At 42.5% G+C, this 23,026-nt stretch overlaps 1 protein-coding gene across 4 annotated transcripts in view; it reads left to right on the top strand.

Moving 5' to 3' along the window:
• Nucleotides 1-23,026, top strand: part of si:dkey-26i13.8 (kinesin-like protein KIF19) — a 291,207-nt gene that overhangs the window by 155,606 nt on the left and 112,575 nt on the right. For all 4 annotated transcript variants that reach the window (XM_048552702.2, XM_048552699.2, XM_048552698.2 and 1 more), the window contains exon 12: nt 18,381-18,582. In XM_048552702.2, the coding sequence (XP_048408659.1) occupies nt 18,381-18,582 (202 nt within the window). The remainder of the gene's footprint in view (nt 1-18,380; nt 18,583-23,026) is intronic.

The raw sequence follows: 23,026 nt of genomic DNA, 5'->3' as shown, positions 1-23,026 counted from the left end.
AAGTCTTGCTGCAATTACACAGGGCATTGGTGAGGACAGTCCTGGAATATTGTGTGCTGTTTTGGTCTCCTTATCTGAGGAAGGATGGTTTTCCACTAGGGGGAGTGCAACAAATGTTTACCAAATTGATTCCTGGGATGGGAGCACTGGCATATAAACTGGGATTAATGAGTTTGGAATTTTATTCACTTTTTAACTTGGAAGAATAAGAGGGGATCTCAAGGAAACCTGTAAAATTCTAACAGGATTCGGCAGGTTAGATGCAGAAAGCATGTTTCTGAAGTTGGAGAGTCCAGAACCAGAACTCACAGTTTAAAAATAAGGGGAAGTTTTTAGGACTGACATGAGGAAAAATTTCTTCACTTATGTGGTGAGTCTGTGGAATTCAGTACAGAAACTGGTTAAGGACAAAACAGTATATGTTTTTAAGAAGGAGGTGGCGATAACTCATGTGGCCAAAGGGATCAAGGGATATAGGGGAAGGGCAAGACTAGAGTATCAGCTTAATGATAAGCCATGATCATATTGAATGGTGGAGCAAGCTTCAGGGATTGAATAGCCCATTCCTGTTCCTATCACCAATGTTTCTGTAACTGATGCAAAGGGAGCCAAACAATGGAGGCCCTAGTGAAGTACAAAAATACAGTGGTTGGTGGGGAGGTGGGGGGAAGCTCAAGAAAGCAATTAGGATAGCAACGAGAGTGTATGAGAAACCACTGGCAGGCAAGATTAGGGAGAGGATATTCTATAAGTGTTTACAGGGGAAAAGAATAACCAGGGAAAGAATAGGCCTATTAACAGAGTAAAGGGGAGACCTGTGCATGAAGCTGGAGGACATTGGTAGAATGTTAAATGAGTACTTCAGATATGTATCAGAGATAATGGGAACTGCAGATGCTGGAGAATCCAAGATAATAAAATGTGAGGCTGGATGAATCCAAGATAATAAAATGTGAGGCTGGATGTGAGGCTTAGTGACAGGAGACAGAGGGTGGTGGTAGAAGACTGTTCGTTGGTGTGAACTTCACAGACCATCTTCCTGAACTCAGGAAGGGTCTGAGGAAGGGTCACCAGACCCGAAATGTTAACTCTGTTTTTCTCCTCCACAGATGCTGCCAGACCTACTCAACTTTTCCAGCAACTTTGTTTTTGTTCTTGAACTCAGTATTGGCATGCTCCTTCTCCCAAGTAAACACATATCTGAAGTAAAATAATGAAATGTGAGGCTGGATGAACACAGCAGGCCAAGCAGCATCTCAGCCTCTCTGATGAAGGGTCTAGGCCCGAAACATCAGCTTTTGTGCTCCTGAGATGCTGCTTGGCCTGCTGTGTTCATCCAGCCTCACATTTCATTATTTTACTTCAGATATGTGTTTACTTGGGAGAAGGAGCATGCCAATACTGAGTTCAAGAACAAAAACAAAGTTGCTGGAAAAGTTGAGTAGGTCTGGCAGCATCTGTGGAGGAGAAAAACAGAGTTAACATTTCGGGTCTGGTGACCCTTCCTCAGACCCTTCCTGAGTTCAGGAAGATGGTCTGTGAAGTTCTAGAGTAGACCGATCTAAGAAATGATGAGGTATTAGAGATTCTGGTGAATTTATAAATGGACAAATCTCTAGGTCCAATTATATGTGTGAGATGAGAGGGGTAATTACCAAATTTTCAAATTTTCTGGCCACAGGGGAGGTGCCAGATATCTAGGGGGAGCTACTGAGGTTCCACTTCATAAGAGGTGGTTGAGATAGACCAGTGAATCTCACATGGGTGGTAGGGAAATGATTGGAGACAATAGTGAAGGAGAAAGTTAATCTCCATTTAGAGAAGGAAGGTTTAATCATGGATAGTAGGTATGGATTTGGCAGAGGCAGGCCATGCCTAACAAACCTGGTGGATTTTCTGAGATGACAACGAATTGCTTGGATGAGGTTGGGGCAGCTGATGTGCTTTATTTGGATTTCAGGAAGGCCTTTGACAAGATCCCAAATGGGAAACTGATAAAGGAAGATAAAAGCTTATAGAATCGTAACTTGACAAGTTGGAACCAAAGTTGACTTAGTGACAGGAGACAGAGGGTGGTGGTAGAAGACTGTTCGTTGGTGTGAGTGAAGCCTGGTACGTAGTGACATACACATGGGTCAGTGCTGGGCCCGGTATTCATAAATGAAATTGATGAGAATGTGGAGGGGATGATGAGCAATTTCATGGATCACTGGTGGTTGACAGTGAGGAAGAAGGTCTAGTTTACAGAAGGATACAAATAGATTGGCCAGATCCATGACTGATGGAATTTAACCCTAATAAATATGAGGTGATATGATTTGGAAGGTGGGAAAAGTGGCGCCAGTCAATTGAGCTGCTTTTTCTTGGATGGTGTCAAGCTTCTAGTGTTTTAAAGTTTATAGAAATTATTCCATCACACTCCTGACTTATGTTTGGTTGATGGCAGACAGGTTTTGGGGAGTCAGGAGGTGAGTTATTGTTGCAAAATTCCTAGGCTCTGACCTGCTCTTGTAGTCAGTGTTTATGTGGTAAGTCCAGCTGATTTTCTGGACATGGATTAAACCTTGGAATGTTAATGGTAAGGGTGGGATGGAGAGGAGTTTCAGTGATGAAAATGCGATGATGATACTTGAACATCAAGAGGCAATGCTTAGATTCTCTTTTGTTTGAGATGGTCATTGCTTAGCATTTGTGTGACGTGAATGTTACTTGTCAGTCCAAACTGGATATTTTGCAGGTCCTGCTGCGTTTCAGTACCTGAGGAATTGCTAATGGTGCTGTACATTGTGCAATCATCAGTGAACATCCCTGCTTCTGACTTTTTTGATGACGGGGTCATTGATGAAACAGCTGAAGATGTTTGGACCTAGGACACTAACTTGAGGAACTCCTGCAGAGATATCCTGGAGCTTGGATGACTGGCCTCCAACAATGATAAACTTTTAGGATGGCATGGTGGCAGAGTGGTTCACACTGCTGCCTCACAGCAGCCAGGGACCTGGGTGCAATTCCACTTTTGGGTGACTGTGTGGAGTTTGCACATTTCTGTTGGGTTTCTGCTCGGTGTTCAGGTTCCCTCCCACAGTCCAGAGTTGTGTAAGTTAGGTGGGTGAACCATGCTAAATTGTCCCGTAGTGTCAGGGATGTGAATTAGCTGTGGAAAATGTAGGGTTACAGGGATAAGATGGTGGGATGCTCTTTGAAAGGATGGTGTAGGTCAAATGGCTTTTATCTGCGCTGTAGATCTCTATAACTGTCTTCTTTTGTGCATCCGTCCAGTGAAGAATTTTCCATTTGATTCATGTTAACTCCAGTTTTGCTCGAGCTCCTTGATGTCACACTCACTCAAATGTAGCCTTGATATCAAGAGCAGTCATTCTCACCACACATCTGGAGTTAACCTCTTGTCCATATTTGGACCAAAACTTTACTGAGGACAGGAGCTAAGTATCCTGCCAGAACCCAAATTGAACATCAATTATTCCCATTCAAATGCCACTTGACAACATTGTTTGATACCCTTTCTATCACTTTGCTGATGATCACCGACAGACTGATGGGACAGCAATTGGCCAGGTTGTACTTATTCTGCTTTTTTGTGAACAGGACATACCTTGCCAATTTTCCACATTATCAGGTAGATACCAGTGTTATAGGAGTACTGGAACAGCTTGGTTAGGGCTGTGCCTGATTCTACAGCACATGTCTTTAGTATTATTACTGGATTATTGTCAGGTCTGTGGAAATGGAGGGTGCAGTGTTTCTGTTGTTTTTGATATCAGGTTTGCCACATCCTCTCTGCATTCACACCACTGAACATTTGACTTAATATCTGCCAGTCTTAAAAGTTACCAAAAAAAAATCTGTTCCTCTTGTTCTAACCTCAATCCTTATCCCGTATCCCTCAAACCTTTGAGGAGGTATTAAACGTGCGCTCACTTGTGATGTGTTTTGAGGCAGGGAGGGCATTTAATCACACAGGAGTATAGTATATGAACACCCTTTTTCAAAAAGAAGTCCAGTGTAGGAAGGCCCATGGTTGGACTTCCTGTCTCCTCACTAAAGGAGGCTGTTGAGTGTGTCTTTAATGATCACTTCAGAACATCATGCCGGTGCCACTCCTGCTTGAACAGCAGGGGGCAGGCCAGTCACCACACAAGGAGTACAACAGGTACGTTTGAGTAGGCAATGCACGGTCTCTTGGCAGGCTGTGAGGGTCCCTAATTCAAAGGTACATGATACAGTGCCTGATTGAGAGATCCTGCATTGAAAAGTGTGTGTGTGTAAGTGTGTGTGTGTGTGTGTTTGTGTCGGGGGTGGTGCAGCCTGCTGGGATTCACACCCTCCTCCTGGTTCTGAACTTTCTTCTCCTTCCCCCACCCCTTCTCATCCACGAGGCCATGTTGTCACCCCTTCCATTATGTACCTGTAGTCAGGTCGTTTCAGGGCTCTGGCCACCAATCTGGGCAGGTGGATTTTTCCAGTCTGCAATCCTCGTGCTGGGAATGTACACAAGAGACCTCTCAACCTGCTTGAGTGTGATGTAGAGCTGGTGAGCCTTCCTGAAATAGGCTATGAAGGTCCCAACACTGGGTCTCCAAGCCATCAGGCAAGACCCCTGTCACCTTCATAAAACCATCCCATGCCCTAAAACCTACTCAGGCACAACACTCATGGTGGAAATCGTTCATCCATTTTGTTTAAGGCACTATTTAAATATAAGTTGTTATTGAATAATTGAAGTCCATGAAGGGATCTATTTTTTTCCCCCAAAAGAAACATGAAATACAGTGAATTGCATAATTGACACCAAGCTCCAAATCAGCAGTCACTGAAACACAATACTTCTAATTCCAATCAAAGCAGATTTGAGTGTTTGAATAGTTGACCTGAGCTGATAAATATGTGTAAAGTACCTAACACTCTTTGTAACTAACCTTGGAAAAAGAAACTTACATTGGAACAATCTGTAGGACCTTGGATTAGAAATGTTCCAATTGTTACAAAAAGTATCCGTGAGAATGAGTTGAAAACGTAGATGACTGGGAATGTTAACAGAATTTAGTTTAGCTTATGATAGATAGAATGAACAACCCCTTACTAAGAATAATTGGCTTACAGTTTAATAAGCTTAGAATTTGAAAATAGATGTGCAGACTCCTCACTAACTTTGTTCTCATTATGCTCCCATCCCTTTGTCTTCTTTGAATGCTTCATCAGTTTTCCATTAAAAATGTCTCAAGACCTCTCTCAGACTACCAGGCACCATAATGGATATGGACAAGTCTTTTATTCACCCCTCCATCTGGCTTTTATATTTTGCCTTTGTCAATCCATGGTACTGGCTCCCACTGATTTCCTGCACTGAACCTTATCTGTCATCCATCGCCCATCTTAACACCCAACCCAGGCCCTACTCTTTATACTGATCCTCATACCTCTTCATAGTGACCTCTAGTAACAATAACCTGAGCTTCTACGCCATTTACAGTGGTCCCACTTCTTTACACTTGCCTGACAATGTTTCAGGCTCAGTATCTGAAGGCCTTTGGAACCTGCCCAGATGATGAACTATGCCTCTCATGCCCCATGTAAAGAAAATTCTTCATGAAACCATTTCAAGCATTTTCTGTTTGAACCCCATGGTGCTTCTGTTCACTTTTGATGTGTTTCTTACTGCACATCTTTTGACAATCTGCATCCATGAAATGTCATGTCCTTTTATGATGATCAATGCTACTGTTGTGATGAGAGGAGCACTTATAGTCACCTCTCCACCAATTACCTACTCATAAAAATGAGTTGATTAAATTACCAAAACAGCTAATTGCCTTTCTTTTGTTCAGCTATCCAAAATGAAAACAATGTCCACCAGGCTTATTCAATAAATTAAAAGTAATTGTTTATTATACACAAAACTTATTCTCAAAGCAAGTGACAAACAACCTTGAAGCTAAGGACCTGTAGTCATGGATTCGAAAGCCATTGGGGTTCCCCAACAGAGGTTCAAATCCTGCCAACTATGTTTCAGGGTGACATGGTGGCTAGCACTGATGTCTCACAGTGCTAGAGATCAGAATTCGATTCTGCCCTCAGGCAACTGCCTGTATGAAGTGTGAGCGGGGTTTCCTCCGGGACCTCTGGTTTCCTCCCACAGGTGGATGGGCCATGTTAAATGGCCTGTACTGTTCAGGAATGTGTAAATTAGGTGGGTTGTAGAAGGATGAGTCTGGATGGGATGCTCTGAGGGTCGGTGTGGACTTGTTGGGCCGAAGAGCCTATTTCCACACTGTAGGGATTCAATGATTTTGAATTAAACTGGATCCCCTTAATCCCTCACAAAACACAAAAGGAAGTCTCCATAGATAATAAAATGTGAGGCTGGATGAACACAGCAGGCCTTTTCTTTTTAAAAAAAAGACAAAAGAAGCAAAAACAGTTCCCTGAACCATAATATGACAACTTCATGTTCACTGGATTTCCTGAAGATGAAGCTGATTTGCTGACAGCTAGAGATTGATGCTAAACTTCCAGCTCTGATCCCAGCCAACTTGGATTTGAGTGTTTGATAATTGCTCATAGTCCACTTCCTCCAGATGTTACCAGGCAGACAGAAATACTGACACTGAAATATTAATATAAAATATATAATATGAAAACCACTTCTGGGAACAGGACTTCAGGAGAAACAGACCACAATTTCTCAAATGTCGTCTTCTCTCTAAATCATTTCTGTAGAGTCGAATTTCCATTCCAAACAGGTTTGCAAGACAGCCACTAGCAAAGAGACAAGCCTCAACCTCCAGCCATCTCAAAGTTAGTTTTTCCCAGTAATTAAGGTGATTAAACCCTACCTCTTATCTCCTTCAAAGCTTTGTTTGGTCAATTCTCGAAAGTCACTATATTTCCAGTTTTTAAAATGGCAGTTTACACGCACATGAAACTGTTGACTTCAGTTTCTAAGAAAATATGATAAGATGTTTATCAATCTAGAGATTGTCCAAGTAGTCCAGAATATTCCAGATTTTCCCTACATAATCCTTCAGTATAAATAAGTAAGTATTCCCAATACTTGCCATAATGTGGGCCAAGCAGCTTTCCTGCTCCTAAGATGCTGCTTGGCCTGCTGTGTTCATCCAGCTCTACACCTTGTTATCTTGGATTCTCCAGCATCTGCAGTTCCTTTTTTCCCCTTACTCGCCACAATGTGATAGTCTAATGAGGAACCTAAAAAAATGTATAGTCAGAACTCCTGCCAGCTTCTTTCTGATTTAACTCATGATATTATTCAAAGCATGTAAATTTGAAACAGTTCCTTAATACAACATAAACCTCAAGCATAATACTGTGAATGCCAGCCAACCTTTCCTATTAATTACATTTGTCAATACCAACTTCTTAACTAATCTGTGTACTTAGCTAGCTAATCTTCAGTGTATGCAAATCTAACCTCTCACTAACATGAAGGATTTGTCCATAATTGATAGCAGACTCAAATTTACAATCATTCAATTTAATCTTCAGGATCAGGATCGTTACATTGACTTCTGTTAAGTGCCTTACCATGATGTGCAAGTCTAATGAGGAATAAAAAATGTATAGTTAGAGGTTCTATTACCTCCTTTCTGATTGAACTCATAGTACTATTCAAAACATATGAATTGGAAATAGTTTGTTAATAATAACAAACCACACGCATAATATTTTGAATGCCAGACGTCTGCAATAAAAACAGGGAACAGTAGAAACAATCAAGATTGGGCAACATCCATGGGGAGTGAAACCCAAGTTGATAGCCCTGATATGTCAGAGGAGCAGGGGAGGCTGGTTTGTGTTATGTTGTGTGGGGTTTGAAAGGCAAGAAACCTAACGGGATTAGAGCAGTGGTGGCCTTTACAGAGGGGATGGTTTGGATACAATCTTAATACATTCCAAAAGATGGGAAAGGAAGGGAACCGCAGCTAAAATTGGCAGGATGAAGCAGAATAAAGAAGGTGAATGATCGATGATAATTCTGCGTGAATATGACAAAGAACAAGTGGTAAAGGAAAGAGTAAGGGCAGAGAAATAGTAAAAGGATGGATCAATCGTGAACACAGATGTCATTCTTAAGCATTTTTCCAGCAAAACAGTGGTCAAAGAAGCATTGTTCTTTATGGATAAAGATGGAGATTGAATGGTGGAGAAGGAAGCTAGTCCTGAGGCACTAAAAGAAGAAATTATCAAAATAATAGGAAACAATGAGGTCCACACTTCCTTCATCTCCAACAACACCCCTCCCTCAGCCTCACAGCCCTACGACATTTCCCCTGTAACCGGCAAAGATGCAACACCTGTCCATTTACCTCCTCCATTCTCATTATCTAAACATACCTTTCGAGTGAAGCAACACTTGAATCTAGTCTACAAGAATCTAGACTACTGCACTGGCTGCTCACAATGTGGTCTCCTCTACACTGGGGAAACAAAATATGCAGTAGGTGACTGCTTCGCAAAAAAGACCCTGAACTACCTGTTGCCTGCCACTTCAACGCTCCACCCTGTTCCCTGGCCAACATCTCTGTCTCTCTGGATGTGAGTTTGCTCGCTGAGCTGGAAGGTTAGTTTTCAGACGTTTCGTCACCATTCTAGGTAACATCATCAGTGAACCTCCGACAAACCGCTGGTGTTATGTCCTGCTTTCTATTTATCTGGTTAGGTTTCCTTGGGTTGGTGATGTCATTTCCTGTGTTGGTGATGTCATTTTCTGTTCTTTTTCTCCTATACTCCTATAATCACCAATACAGCGTATTCAAAAAGAATGGGTACCCTATGAACACAGTCCGCCGATTCCTCAGCAATAAACCCAAATAACAGACAAAACGGACTCAGAAACCATAACCACTCTCCCCTACATCAAAGACATTTCCGAAATGACTGCCAGACTACTCAGACCTCTTGGCATCAGGGTAGCCCACAAACCCACCAACACACTAAAACAGATGAACTTAAAGACCCTATACAGACAACAAACAAAACAAACGTCATCTACAAAATACCTTGCAAGAACTGTGACAAACACTACATTGGACAAACAGGCAGAAAGCTAGCCACCAAGATACATGAACATCAACTAGCCACAAAATGACATGACCCACTATCACTCGTATCCTTACACGCAGATGAGGAAGGACACCACTTTGATTGGGACAACACATCCATCCTAGGACAAGCCAAACAGAGACACGCACGTGAATTCCTAGAAGCATGGCATTCCAGCCAGAATTCCATCAACAAACACATTGATTTGGAGCCAATCTACCATTCCCTGAGAAAAAGAACAGGAAATGACATCACCAACCCAAGGAAACCTAACCAGATAAATAGAAAGCGGGACATAACACCAGCGCTTCGTCGGAGGCTCACTGATGATGTTACCTAGAATGGTGATGAAATGTCTGAAAACTAACCTTCCAGCTCGGCGAGCAAACTCACATCCAGAACCTCAACCTGAGCTACAAATCTTCTCAAAACTCGCTATCTCTGTCTCTGGCTTGATGCGGTGTTCTAGCGAAGCTCAATGCAAGCTAGAAGAACAACACCTCATTTTCCACTTGGGGACCCTGCAGCCCTCCAGACTTTATATCGAGTTCAATAATTTTAGGGCCTAAACTCTCCCATGTCCCAGCACCCTACCCCACACACCGGGCCTGGTTACCACATAGCCTGCCATTACACACTACCTGTTATCAGTCACTAATACTCGCCATTAACAACTATTCACCCTCCCAGCCATCATTATCAACTCATTGCCTGCCCATCTGCTCTTCTCTCTCTTTAGGCTCTATCCTATCGTTTACTCCCTACCCCAGCCCCCTCCCCTTTTCTTTGAATAGAAACTGATGTTTTCCCAGCCACCATCCATTCTGAAGAAGGTCACCGGACCCGTAACATTTACAAAGAACAAAGAAAATTACAGCACAAGTACAGGCCCTTTGGCCCTCCAAGCCTGTGCCGATCGAGATCCTCTGTGTAAACCTGTCATCTATTTTCTAAGGGTCTGTATCCCTTTGCTCCCTGCCCATCCATGCATCTGTCCAGATACATCTTAAAAGACACTATCGTATCCGCGTCTACCACCTCTGCTGGCAAAGCGTTCCAGGCACCTACCACCCTCTGCGTGAAGAACTTTCTCCTCTCACTTTGAACTCATGACCGCCAGTAATTGAGTCCCCCACTCTGGGAAAAAGCTTCTTGCTATCCACCATGTCTATATCCTGCATGATTTTGTAGACCTCAATCAGGTCCCCCCTCAATCTCCGTCTTTCTAATGAAAATAATCCTAATCTACTCAACCTTTCCTCATAGCGCTCTCCATACCAGGCAACATCCTGGTGAACCTCCTCTGCTCCCCCTCCAAAGCATCCACATCCTTTTGGTAATGTGGCGACCAGAACTGTACACAGTACTCTAAATGTGGCCGAACCAAAGTCTTATGCAACTGTAACATGACCTGCCAACTGTTGTACTCAATATCTGGTCCATTGAAGAAAAGCATGCCATATGCCTTCTTGACCACTCTTTTGACCTCCATTGGCACCTTCAGGGAACAATGGCCCTTAACACCCAGATCTCTCTGTACATCAATTTTCCCCAGGACTTTTCCATTTACTGTACAGTTCGCTCTTGAATTAGATCTTCCAAAATGCATCAACTCACATTTGCCCGGATTGAACTCCATCTGCTATTTATCTCCCCAACTCTCCAATCTATCTATATTCTGCTGCAATCTCTGACAGTCCCCTTCACTATCTGCTACTCCCCCATCTTCGTGTCATCAGCAAACTTGCTAATCAGACCACCTGTGCCTTTCTCCAAATCACTTATGTATATCACAAACAACAGTGGTCCCAGCACAGATCCCTATGGAACACCAGTGGTCACAGGTCTCCAATTTGAGAAACCCCTTTCCACGATTACTCGAGCCAGTTTTTTATCCATCTATCCAGCGCATGCTGGATCCCATGCGACTTCACTTTCTCCATCAGCCTGCCATGAGGAACCTTATCAAATGCCTTACTGAAGTCTACGTATATTACATGTACAGCCTTTCCCTCAGCAATCAACTTTGTCACATCCTCAAGGAATTCTATTAAGTTGGTAAGACATGACCTTCCCTGCACAAAACCATGTTGTCCATCACTGATAAGTCCATTTTCTTCCAAATGGGAATAGATCCTATCCCTCAGTATCTTTTCTAGCAGCTTCCCTACCACTGATGTCAGGCTCACTGGTTGATAATTACCTGGATTATCCCTGCTTCCCTTCTTAAACAAGGGGACAAAATCAGCAATTCTCCAGTCCTCCGGAACCTCACCCGTGTTTAAGGATGCTGCAAAAGATATCTGTCAAGGCCCCAGCTAATGCCTCTCTCGCTTCCCTCAAAACCTGGGATGGATCCCATCCAGACCTGGGGCCTTGTTCACCTTAATGCCTTTTAGGATACCCAACACTTCCTCCCTCCTTATGCCTGCTCGACCTAGAGTAATCAAACATCTATCCCTCACCTCAACATCCATCATGTCCCTCTCCTTGGTGAATACCAATGCAAAGTACTCATTAAGAATGTCACCCATTTTCTCTGACTCAACGCATAATTTTCCTTCTTTGTCCTTAAGTGGGCCAATCCTTTCTCTAATTACTCTCTTGCTCTTTATATGAATAAAAGGCTTTGGGATTTTCCTTAACCATATTATCTAAAGATATCTCATGTCCCGTTTTAACCCTCTTAATTCCTCATTTCAGATTCGCCCAACATTCCCGATATTCTTCCAAAACTTTGTCTGTCTTCAGTCACCTAGATCTTCCTTTTTCCTCTTAGCTAGTCTCACAATTTCACCCATCATCCATGGTTCCCTAATCTTGCCATTTCTATCCCTCATTTTCACAGGAACATGTCTCTCCTGCACGCTAATCAACCTGTCTTTAAAAGCCTCCCACAAATCAAATGTGGATTTACCTTCAAACAGTTCCTCCCAATCTACATTCCCCAGATCCTGCCGAATTTTGGTATAATTGGCCTTCCCCCAGTTTAGAACTCTTCCGTTAGAACCACTCTCATCTTTGTCCATGAGTATTGTAAAACTTACGGAATTGTGGTCGCTATTTCCAAAGTAGACCCCTACTGTAATTTCAACCACCTGGCCGGGCTCACTCCCCAACACCAGGTCCGGTAGGCCCCTTCCCGAATTGGACTACATACATACTGCTCTAGAAAACCATCCTGGATGCTCCTTACGAATTCTGCTCCATCTTGACCCCTAACACTACGTGAATCCCAGTCAATATTGGGAAAATTAAAGTCTCCCATCACTACCTGTTGCTCCTATACCTTTCCATTATCTGTTTACATATTTGTACCTCTATCTCATGCTTGCTGTTGGGAGGCCTGTAGTACAGCCCGAACATTGTTACTGCATCCTTCCTATTTCTGAGTTCTGCCCATATTGCCTCACTGCTTGAGTCCTCCATAGTGCCCTCCTTCAGTACAGCTGTGATATTGTCTTTGACCAGGAATGCAACTCCTCCACCCTTTTTACCTCCCTCTCTATCCCGCCTGAAGCATCGATATCCTGGGACATCTAGTTGCCAATCATGCCTTTCCTTCAGTCAAGTCTCAGTAATAGCAATAACATCATACTCCCAGATACCGATCCAAGCCCTCAGTTCATCCGCCTTATTTACTACGCTTCTTGCATTAAGACAAATGCACCTCAGACCACCTGTCCCTTTGTGTTCATCATCTGCTCCCTGCCTTCTCTTCCCTTTAGTCACGCTGACTTCATTATCTCGGTCCGTACAGGCTTTAGTTACTACCTCCTTTCTGTCCAATATTTGGTTCCCATCCTGCTGCCACATTAGTTTAAACCCTCCCCAACAGTGCTAGCAAAAGTACTCCCAAGGACATTGGTTCCAGTCTGGCCCAGGTGTAGACCATCCAATTTTTAATAAACCCACCTTCCCCAGAACCGGTCCCAATGTCCCAAAAATCAGAACCCCTCCCTCCTGCACCAGCTCTCAAGCCACACATTTGTCCTGCCTATTTCTTCATTTCTACTCTGACTAGCATGTGGCACTGATAGCAATCCTGAGACTACTACCTTTTGAGGTCCTACTTTTTAACGTGACTCCTAACTCCCTAAATTCTGCCTGAACAGTTTTCTCCTTCACAGATGCTGCCAGATCTGCTGAACGTTTCCAGCAACTTTGGTTTCATTCCTGATTTTACAGCATCTGCAGTTGCTTCGGTTTACATTACAGAATTGCTTGTGAAACATCAGGTTATACCTGAAAGTATACATTACTGTTGCCTACAAGTAACTTAAGCACTACAACAAAATCTGAAACACTGGTTAGCTCTTTCCAGCAGAACCTTCAATCTTATGGGCAGAGCTTATATTGGGACGTTAGTTAATCCTTGAAGGTACTAATTGCTGTAAACAACAGTAGCAAAGATGGCAGATGAGGGCAATCCAACTGATGTTGTGCATAAGTAATTTCAAAATGTGATTAATAAAATGCTAGATATTTTGTTTTGTGAACTTGAAGTTCATGGGATAAAAGGGACAGAGTCACAAAATTGTTAAAGCACAGAATGAGCTACCTGAATGAGCGATTGTCCTACTCGCTGCCTTCTCTCCAGAACTGTGCACATGCTTCCTTTTAAACAATTCACTTCCTCTTAACAGCTTGATAGAACCTGCCTTCAACACACTTTCAGACAGAGTACTCCAGAACCTAACCACTTAATGTGTGAGAAAGGTTCTCCTTAGGTCTTTGTTACCTCGGTTGCCATTTACCTGAAATCGGCAGCCTCTTGTTCTCCATCTCTCTGCCATTGTTAAAGGTTGGTCACTACCTATTTTTATCAGACGTCTTCTTAATTGATTTTAAATGCAGGTATCAAATCTCCTGTCAACCTTCTCTTCAAGGAAACAATCCTAACTCTATAAATGAAGTTCTACATTCTGGGTACCAAGCTCCTGAATCTGCTGATCTTAGTCTAACAGCTTTCCAAACTGTAGAGCCCAGAACTGGCACAATACTGCACCAGGGCTAATCTGGAGTCTTAGAATCAGTACAACTTCCTTACTTTTGTTCTCAGTGCTCCTAGATATCTACACAATCTTTAGCCAAAGAGAGGCTCAATCTTGATAAACAGAATAGATTTAGAAGGGTCAGATGAAGTCTGCTTTATTAGCCACTTTCTCAAATCTCCTTACCCTTTCAATGATTTGTGCACATAAACACCCATGTCTTTTGCCCTTGTGTCCCTTTAGAGAGTTATTCCTTTATTTTTATAATGTCTCTCCCATGTTCTTCCCTCAAAAATGAATCACTTCACCCAATTCTGTGTACTGAACTTCATCTGTCACTTGTCCACCCACACCAACAACTGCACAAATTATGTCACAAATAAAAAGCAGGATTACTTTCCACATTTAAAAAAAAACTTGCTCCTTATGTCTCCTTTGAACTTTCCCTTTCTAACTTTAAATGTATGCCCCCTAATATTAGACATTTCTACTGTGGGGCGAAAAAGATTCTGACTGTCAACCCTATCCATGCATCTCAATTTTACAGATTTCTATCAAGTCTCCCCTCAGTCTCCGCCACTCCAGAGAAAACACCCCAGGTTTTTCTAGCCTTTCCTTGTAGCTCACACCATCTAGTCCACACAGCATCCAGGTAAACCTCTTCTGCACCCTCTCCAAATCCTCTACATCCTCCACGTAATGGGGCAACCAGAAATGAACACAATATTCTTAAGTGTGGCCTAACTAAAGTCTTATAAAGCTAAACATTACAGCCTCAACATTACATGTACTCAATTCCCTGACCAATAAAGGCAAGCATACCACATACCTTCTTCACGACCCTACCTACTTGTGTGGCCTATTCCTATATATCAGGAAGAGCAAAGGTCCCAACAACGAACCCCAAGGAACTCTACTATAAACATGCTCCGGACCAAGAAACATCATTAACCACTACCGTTTCCTGTTACTCAACTAACTGGATGTATACATTCACTTTCATGGAATGAGCTTTGCTGCAACACAGTATCTCAGCAGTTAGTACTGCTACCTCACAGTGCCAAGGTCCTAGGTACAATTCCAGCCTCATGCGACTGTCTGTGTGGAGTTTGCACGTTCTCCTTGTGTCTGTGTGGATTTCTTGAGGTGTTCAGTTTCCTCTCACAGTCCAAAGATGTGTAATTAGGTGGATTAGTTATGGGAAATTCAGAAAAACGGTAGGGGGCTGAGTTTGGGTGGAATTGCCTTCAGAGTTGATGTGGGCTTGTTGGGCTGGAGTGACTGTTTCCACACTGTAGGGATCCTATAACTTTGCTCACATATCTGTTCCGTGGCACTGTATCAAATGTTTTCTGGAAGTCCACGTACACAGCATCAACAGTGTAACCCTCACTCAGACCTCTGCTACTCATCAGAAGTCTTCAATAAGTTATTTAAATGAAATTCAATGCTGGCTTTCCTTAATTAACTTGCATTTGCCCAAATGACTATTAATTCTGTCCTGAATTATTGTTCCTAGAAGTTTTCCCACCTCTGATATTAAACAATCACGACTGGTATCCAGATTGAAACTTTCGCCTATTCAAATCCCCAAAAATGGAAGCTACTCATTTTGTGAGGTTAAATGGCCATAGAATTTAGCATAACATAACCAATTTCTTTTGGCCAAACCTTGTTGGTTAATGTCACAGCGTACAAAGTCAGCTGCATACCCACATGATTTATGTATCTCATTTTTCTGAAGTCTTCAACATGATGTTAAAGGATCTTCCTGCAAATGATGCAAGAACGTACATAGCACTTTGTCATTCTGGCAATATTCTTAAATAGCTGAGACAGTCTGAATGAACACCGTGGTGCTTCTAGCAGAGTGATTTAGTGGAAAGAGTTATCAACCTTTTGACATCGTTAATGTTGTCACTATAGCGTCAAAAAGGGTGATGTGTGCATGAATCTCAATAGATAGGGTTTCAAGGGGATTTTGAAGACAATTTGCCACTATACAGATAAGCCAGTAACCTGTTCCTACATGGTTGATAGAAGGCAGAGCTTCTTCTTTTGAGCTTATGCTTCAAAAATATAGTTGGGACTTTTAAATGATGCAGATATGAGATTACAGTTAGGATATCCAGAGCCCCAGGCTTATTCTCCAGGAGCATTAGTGCAAATCCCAACACAGCAGATGGTGACATTTGAATTCAATAAAATCTAGCATTAAAAGCTGTTTGGCTATCACGTAAACACTGTTTATTGTCCTTAAAAATCCACCTGGTTCACTAATGTCCTTTAGGGATTGCTCCTCTGATGCTGCTTGGCCCGCTGTGTTCATCCAGCACCGTGTTATCTTATAATTTATTCAGTTATTTCTGCTCAACATCTGAACTGCAATATGTCAGGGAATGCAGTGTACCAGCAGCTGTCTTAGCAGATTGTGGAATTGCTTCATAATTAATGTATAAACATCAGATGATGGATATTTGAAGTATTGCCACAGGCTGACAAGTCACTCAAATCTTACCTAGAACAGAAAGAATCTGACCCGAAGGGCTACTACAGCTTTACTGACTACTACACTGTTAATACGTTTGTATTAATGTATTATATTCCTATCTGCAATCTTCTGGGTCCTCCAAAATATGAAATTAGTACATACCAGATAATTGTGGAAGAGGACATATACATTATCTACTTTTTACAGCATTGACAAAATCATATTTCTTGGTGAATTCTTCTACCTTTCATTGATTTTAGAATTATTATAAATATCAATTGTGAACATGGTCTTTTTCATTGGTGTTTTTGCGAATTCAGAGTCGTTTGTCTATTTGATTGCTAACTCCATTGTGTAAAATATAGAATATAGCACAGGAAGGAGCCCTTCGGCCCACGATATTGTGCCAAAAGTGACGCCAAATGAAACTAATCCCTTCTGCCTGCCCTTGGTACATATCCCACCATTCCTTACATTTTCATGTACTTATCTAAAAGTCCGTTAAATGCCCTTACTATATCTGCCTCCAGCACTACTCCTGTCAATGGATTCCAGACACCTACTACTCTGTGTAAAATACTTGCCCCTCACGTCTCCTTTGAATTTCTCCCCTCTAACCTTAAATGCATGTCCCCTAGTATTAGATATTTCAACTTTGGAAAAAAGATTCTGACCATCAACCCTATTTTATGCATCTCATAATTTTACAACCTTTATATCAAGTCTTCCCTCAACCTCTGCTACTCAAGAGTAAATAACCAACATTTTTCTAATCTCTCTTTATAGCTCATACCTTCTAATCCAGGCAGCATCCTGGTAAACCTCTTCTGCACCCTCTCCAAAGCCTCTACATTCTTCATGTAATGGGGCAACCAGAAGTGAACGTGATACTTTAAGTGTGACCCGACCAAAGTCTTATAAAGCTGCAACATAGCATCCTGACTCATTTACTCAATTCCCTGACCAATAAAGGCAAGCATGCCACACATCTTCTTTACCACCCTATCCACTTGCGTGGTCACTTTCAGGGAGCTATGGACTTGAACCCCAAGATCCCACTGTACATCAATGCTGTTAAGAGTCCTACCATTAACATTTCCTTAACATTTGATCTCCCAAAGTGCAGTTTACCCAGATTAAACTCCATCTGCCATTTTTCCACCCATATTGGCAACTGATCTATAGTAATACAGTTTTACATGTAATAGAAGTAAAGACAGCAATAATAAAACAATGGCTATAGACTCCACAAGATTTACTCCACAATGTGTGTAGGCACAGGGCCCATAGAAACATAGAAAATCTGAGAATAAGGTCTTCGAGTCTCTTTGATCTTGCTCTGCCATTCACTGTGATCATGGCTTAGTCCCCCATTTCCACATATGCACCGTTCCCTTTGATCCTTTCAACCCAAAGAACTAATTTAACCTATCCTTGAAGATATTCAATATTTTGGCCTTAAACACCTTCTGTGGCAGAGAATACCATATGAAAAATGTTTGGATTGCCAACAGCCATTGGGTGAATATAATTTTAAACACTAATCATTACTCTTTCAGGATAATACCCTTATTTTAAAATGATGGCAGCTGAATTTTGTTGTATTATCAATCAGAGAGTAGTGAATAGAGAAGAGATTGAAATTTATTTTAAAATGTGTTTAGGTAGTTTCATTTACTTGTCCAGAATGCATTAATTAGTGAATGGCACATTGCAGTAGAAATGAGCTACTTGAGAAACTGGTCACATTAAAGGGGCAAAGTTGTTGCCAGATGCTGATCAATCTTTTTTGTGTGTTTGTGTTTTATTTCCAGTTGGGAAAGGGAAAAAGCAAAACTTGCTAGGAAGTGGTGGGAAGAAAAATGGAGTGAGAAAGACAATAAAGAGCAAGATGATGATGAGAGGGAAGTTGCAGCAGCAGATGAGCTGGATATGACTGAACCACTGGAGGTTGCTGTGGCACGAGAGGAAATTGGCATGCTCCAAACTGAGCAAAGAAAAACAGCAGCACTCAAGGTAAGAGAGGAATGTATGGAGGATCTTTTCAGAAAGGAGGCTAAACTGGGAAAATAGAGAGTTATAGTTTTAAGTCTATAGTTTTAAACTTTGATTACCTTGAAAATCATTGTTATGGTAAAACACTTAAATGGAATGTCTTGAATGGATTAGTGATAATGGGAACTGCAGATGCTGGAGAATCCAAGATAACGAAGTGTGGAGCTGGATGAACACAGCAGGCCAAGCAGCATCTCAGGAGCACAAAAGCTGATGTTTCGGGCCTCGACCCTTCATCAGAGAGGGGGATGGGGAGAGGGAACTGGAATAAATAGGGAGAGAGGGGGAGGCGGACCGAAGATGGAGAGAAAAGAAGATAGGTAGAGAGGAGAGTATAGGTGAGGAGGTAGGGAGCGGATAGGTCAATTCAGGGAAGTCGGACAGGTCAAGGAGGCGGGATGAGGTGGGAAATGGAGGTGCATCTTGAGGTGGGAGGAAGGGATGGGTGAGGGGAAGAACAGGTTAGGGAAGCAGAGACAGGCTGGGCTGGTTTTGGGATGCAGTGGGGGGAGGACACAAGCTGGGCTGGTTTAGGGATGCAGTGGGGAAAGGGGAGATTTTGAAGCTTGTGAAGTCCACATTGATACCATTGGGCTGCAGGGTTCCCAAGCGAAATATGAGTTGCTGTTCTTGCAAACTTCGGGTGGCATCATTGTGTCACTGCAGGAGGCCCATGATGGGCATGTCGTCTGAGGAATGGGAGGGGGAGTTAAAATGGTTCGCGACTGGGAGCTGCAATTGTTTGTTGCGAACCGAGCGGAAGTGTTCTGCAAAGTGGTCCCCAAGCCTCCGCTTGGTTTCCCCAATGTAGAGGAAGCACGTTTTGCTAACTCTACATTGGGGAAACCAAGCGGAGGCTTGGGGACCGCTTTGTGGAACACCTCCGCACGGTTCGCAACAAACAACTGCACCTCCCAGTCGCGAACCATTTTAACTCCCCCTCCCATTCCTCAGACGACATGCCCATCATGGGCCTCCTGCAGTGCCACAATGATGCCACCCGAAGTTTGCAAGAACAGCAACTCATATTCCGCTTGGGAACCCTGCAGCCCAGTGGTATCAATGTGGCCTTCACAAGCTTCAAAATCTCCCCTTCCCCCATTGCATCACAAAACCAGCCCAGCTTGTGTCCTCCCCCCACTGCATCCCAAAACCAGCACAGCCTATCTCTGCTTCCCTAACCTGTTCTTCCTGTCACCCATCCCTTCCTCCCACCTCAAGCCACACCTCCATTTCCTACCTACCACCTCATCCCGCCTCCTTGACCTGTCCGTCTTCCCTGAACTGACCTATCCCCTCCCTACCTCCTCACCTATACTCTGCTCTCTCCACCTATCTTCTTTTCTCTCCATCTTCAGTCCGCCTCCCCCTCTCTCCCTATTTATTCCAGTTCCCTCTCCCCATCCCCCTCTCTGATGAAGGGTCTAGGCCCAAAACATCAGCTTTTGTGCTCCTGAGATGCTGCTTGGCCTGCTGTGTTCATCCAGCTCCACACTTTGTTGTCTTGAATGGATGCTGCTATTGCAAAAAGAAAGGACACTATTCTATTCCTGACACTAACCATGCGACTGTGGAAAGCATTAAGCAAAGAACAATTACTCACTCACATTTCTCTTTCCTCTGCTTAACATTTCATGTTTGACTTCATTAAATTTGCCTGTCATTTACCTGCAGATACACATATTTTGTTTTGTTGATTCTTCTACTGCTCAGCCATTTCCTTCGATGCCTCTGTCCCGATTGCACTGGAATCATTTGAAAAGTTGACCAATTTGCATTGAGAAGCAATAGGAATGATCTGTATTTACATAGCACCTTTTATGACATCAAGAAATCTCAGGTTTTTTTTTTAACAGCCAATAAAGTGCACTCAAACTGCAACCACTGTTAGAAACTAAGAATTACAGGAAATAGGACTAGGCGACCAACCCTCTGAGCCTGCTTCACCACTCAATAAGATCATGGGTGATCACCCAACTCCGTGCCCTGATTTATGCCTATGGCCTTTGATCCCTTTAGCCCTAAATACTGTAGCAGTCAGAGCGCAGAAGAGCCCATTTGGCCCATTGAATCTGTGTTGATTTATCTACACTAATCCGTTTCCAGCATTTGGACCATAATCTTGAATGTTGAGACCTTTTCAAGCGCTCATCCACTTAAAGGCAGTATAGTTTCCCACCTACACTGACCACTGTGAGGGCACATTCATCAGCTCTCCCCATAACATAAACTGACTACTGTAACAAGTTCTATTGTTTCTGACCCCAACCCCAATTTCTGACCCATTCCTAAGCGTTAATCAGATATAATCTTCAAACTAACATGTCGAACTTTTTAAAATTCATTTAAAAGCCAAAGCTATGCACTTACAAATGTACGTACAAAAGTACGATGTAACAGACTCTTACAGAAAGTCAGAGCATATAATATTAAAGGGAGGACAATTCTGAAGTTTGCAAATTATGGTTGGTAGCATAATAAAAAGTGAATGATACAGTATACTCCAGGAAAACATACATAGATTGGTGAAAGAGGCAGACAGAGTTTAGTGCAGATACTTGTGACTTGATATAGAATAACAGTACAAATAAAATCAGAGCATTCAATCAAAAATCTTGGTCAAAATTTTGGAACTTCTTCCCTGACAGTGCTGTAGTCCTACATCCAGAGGACTACAACCCTTCGGGAAGGCAGCTCTACACCACCTTCTCAAGGGTGGTTGGGAATAGGCAATAAATTCTGGCCTAGCCAATAATGCCCACATCCCCTTAATGAACGCAAAAGATAAAATGATACTATGTTGAGGAGGTGCAAGAGCAAAATAATCTAGGGTGAGTAGTCATGATTAGTTATTTATTCATTCATTCATAGAATGTAGGTGTTCCTTGCGAGGCTAGCATTTATTGCCCATCTCTAAATATTTGACAGTGCGCTTACGTGCTTTTCAGGTAGTCTAAGATACTTGGCTTTGTCAACAAGGAGCAATGAAGACAAAACAAGGCAGTCACATCAAACCTTCCAAATCATTAGTTGGGACCCGGTTGGAGCAGTGTTTCCAATTCTGGGCACCACGTAAGAGAAACATTGTGAAGGTCTTCAAGGGGCTTACCAGAATGTCATCATTGAAGCACTTCAGTTATGCACAGAGATCAGAGGAGGTGGGACTGTTTTTCTTAGAGCAAGACAAAGTTAAAGGAAGATCAGAAAGTATTCAATAAATTGTCAGGAGTTTTGAGACAGCAAGTGGAGCGAGATTGTTTCCACCAGCAAACTAGTCTACACAGCATATATTTAAATTAATTGGTAAAATGATGCAATGTAAAGAGAAATATTTTCACATAGCAGGCTGTTAAGACTTGAACTGTACAGCCTAACAAAATGGTCGAAGCAAATTTTCTGAGAGCGTTCAACAGGATCATAGACATGAAGTTGATAATTGAACCAGTCTTTTATTTCCATTTTTAAATAACCTGTACAGACTTGTTCAGACATACCTCTGGAGCAGGTAGGACTTGAACCCAGACCTTCAGGACCAGAGCTAGGGATATCACTGCACCACAAGAACCCTCTTTCATTGGATATGTGCCCATCCCTAACTGCCTCGCTTCGCCCATCTCAAGGGGGCAAGTTGAAATTCAACCACATTGTTGTGGGTTTGGAGTCACACATAGGTCAGACCAGTTAAAGAGTGCAGATTTCCTTCCCTAAAAAGACATTAGTGAATGGTTTTTCCACCAATTGATGGCAGTTTCATGGTGACCATCACCGAAGCTAACTTCAATTACAGGCTTTATTAATTGAATTTAAATTACACAAGCCACCATGGTGAACAATGAAACTGTGTCCCCAGAGCATCATTCAGGTTTACTAATCTAGCGCTGTTTCTACTACACCACCATCATGTCATAACTCACAGGCTTGCAGTTTCAAGGAGTCAACTCATGCAAGACAGACTGCATGGCCTGTTCTGTGCTATTAGATGTTATGAAGACAATCTTCATGAGGGAGAGCAGAGACTCGTGAACAAGTTGAGAAAGGGGCTGATGAAGCAAGTGAACTCTCCTCTCATCCACAAACCTTTAGGTTTCACCCCGTCAGGAAATGGAACTGGCAGTAAATATATGTCCTTGCAGAGTGCAATACCAAGGTCAATTTTTTTCAGTTCATCCTGTTAGGTTTTACAGGCTTTCTGAAACTTCCAATGATACCAAGGTTAGAGCACAGCAATGGTTGAAGAGCTCATTACTGTCTGGGGAATGTGGCACCAATACTCAGTCCTCAGACCTATTTCTAGTTTGTGGAAAAGGGTAGCCACATTCGTTTTGCAAAAAGGTTGCTTTCTCCAATTTGGAAGTTTGCTCTTTCAGACTGGTCGCAGCTCATGCTGCCTGAGATTGGATGACCA

Source organism: Stegostoma tigrinum, chromosome 23, assembly GCF_030684315.1.
Source record: "Stegostoma tigrinum isolate sSteTig4 chromosome 23, sSteTig4.hap1, whole genome shotgun sequence".
NCBI classification, from domain to species: Eukaryota; Metazoa; Chordata; class Chondrichthyes; order Orectolobiformes; family Stegostomatidae; genus Stegostoma; species Stegostoma tigrinum.
The sequence above is the reverse complement of the archived record's forward strand: the minus strand, read 5'-3'. Positions and strand labels throughout refer to the sequence as shown.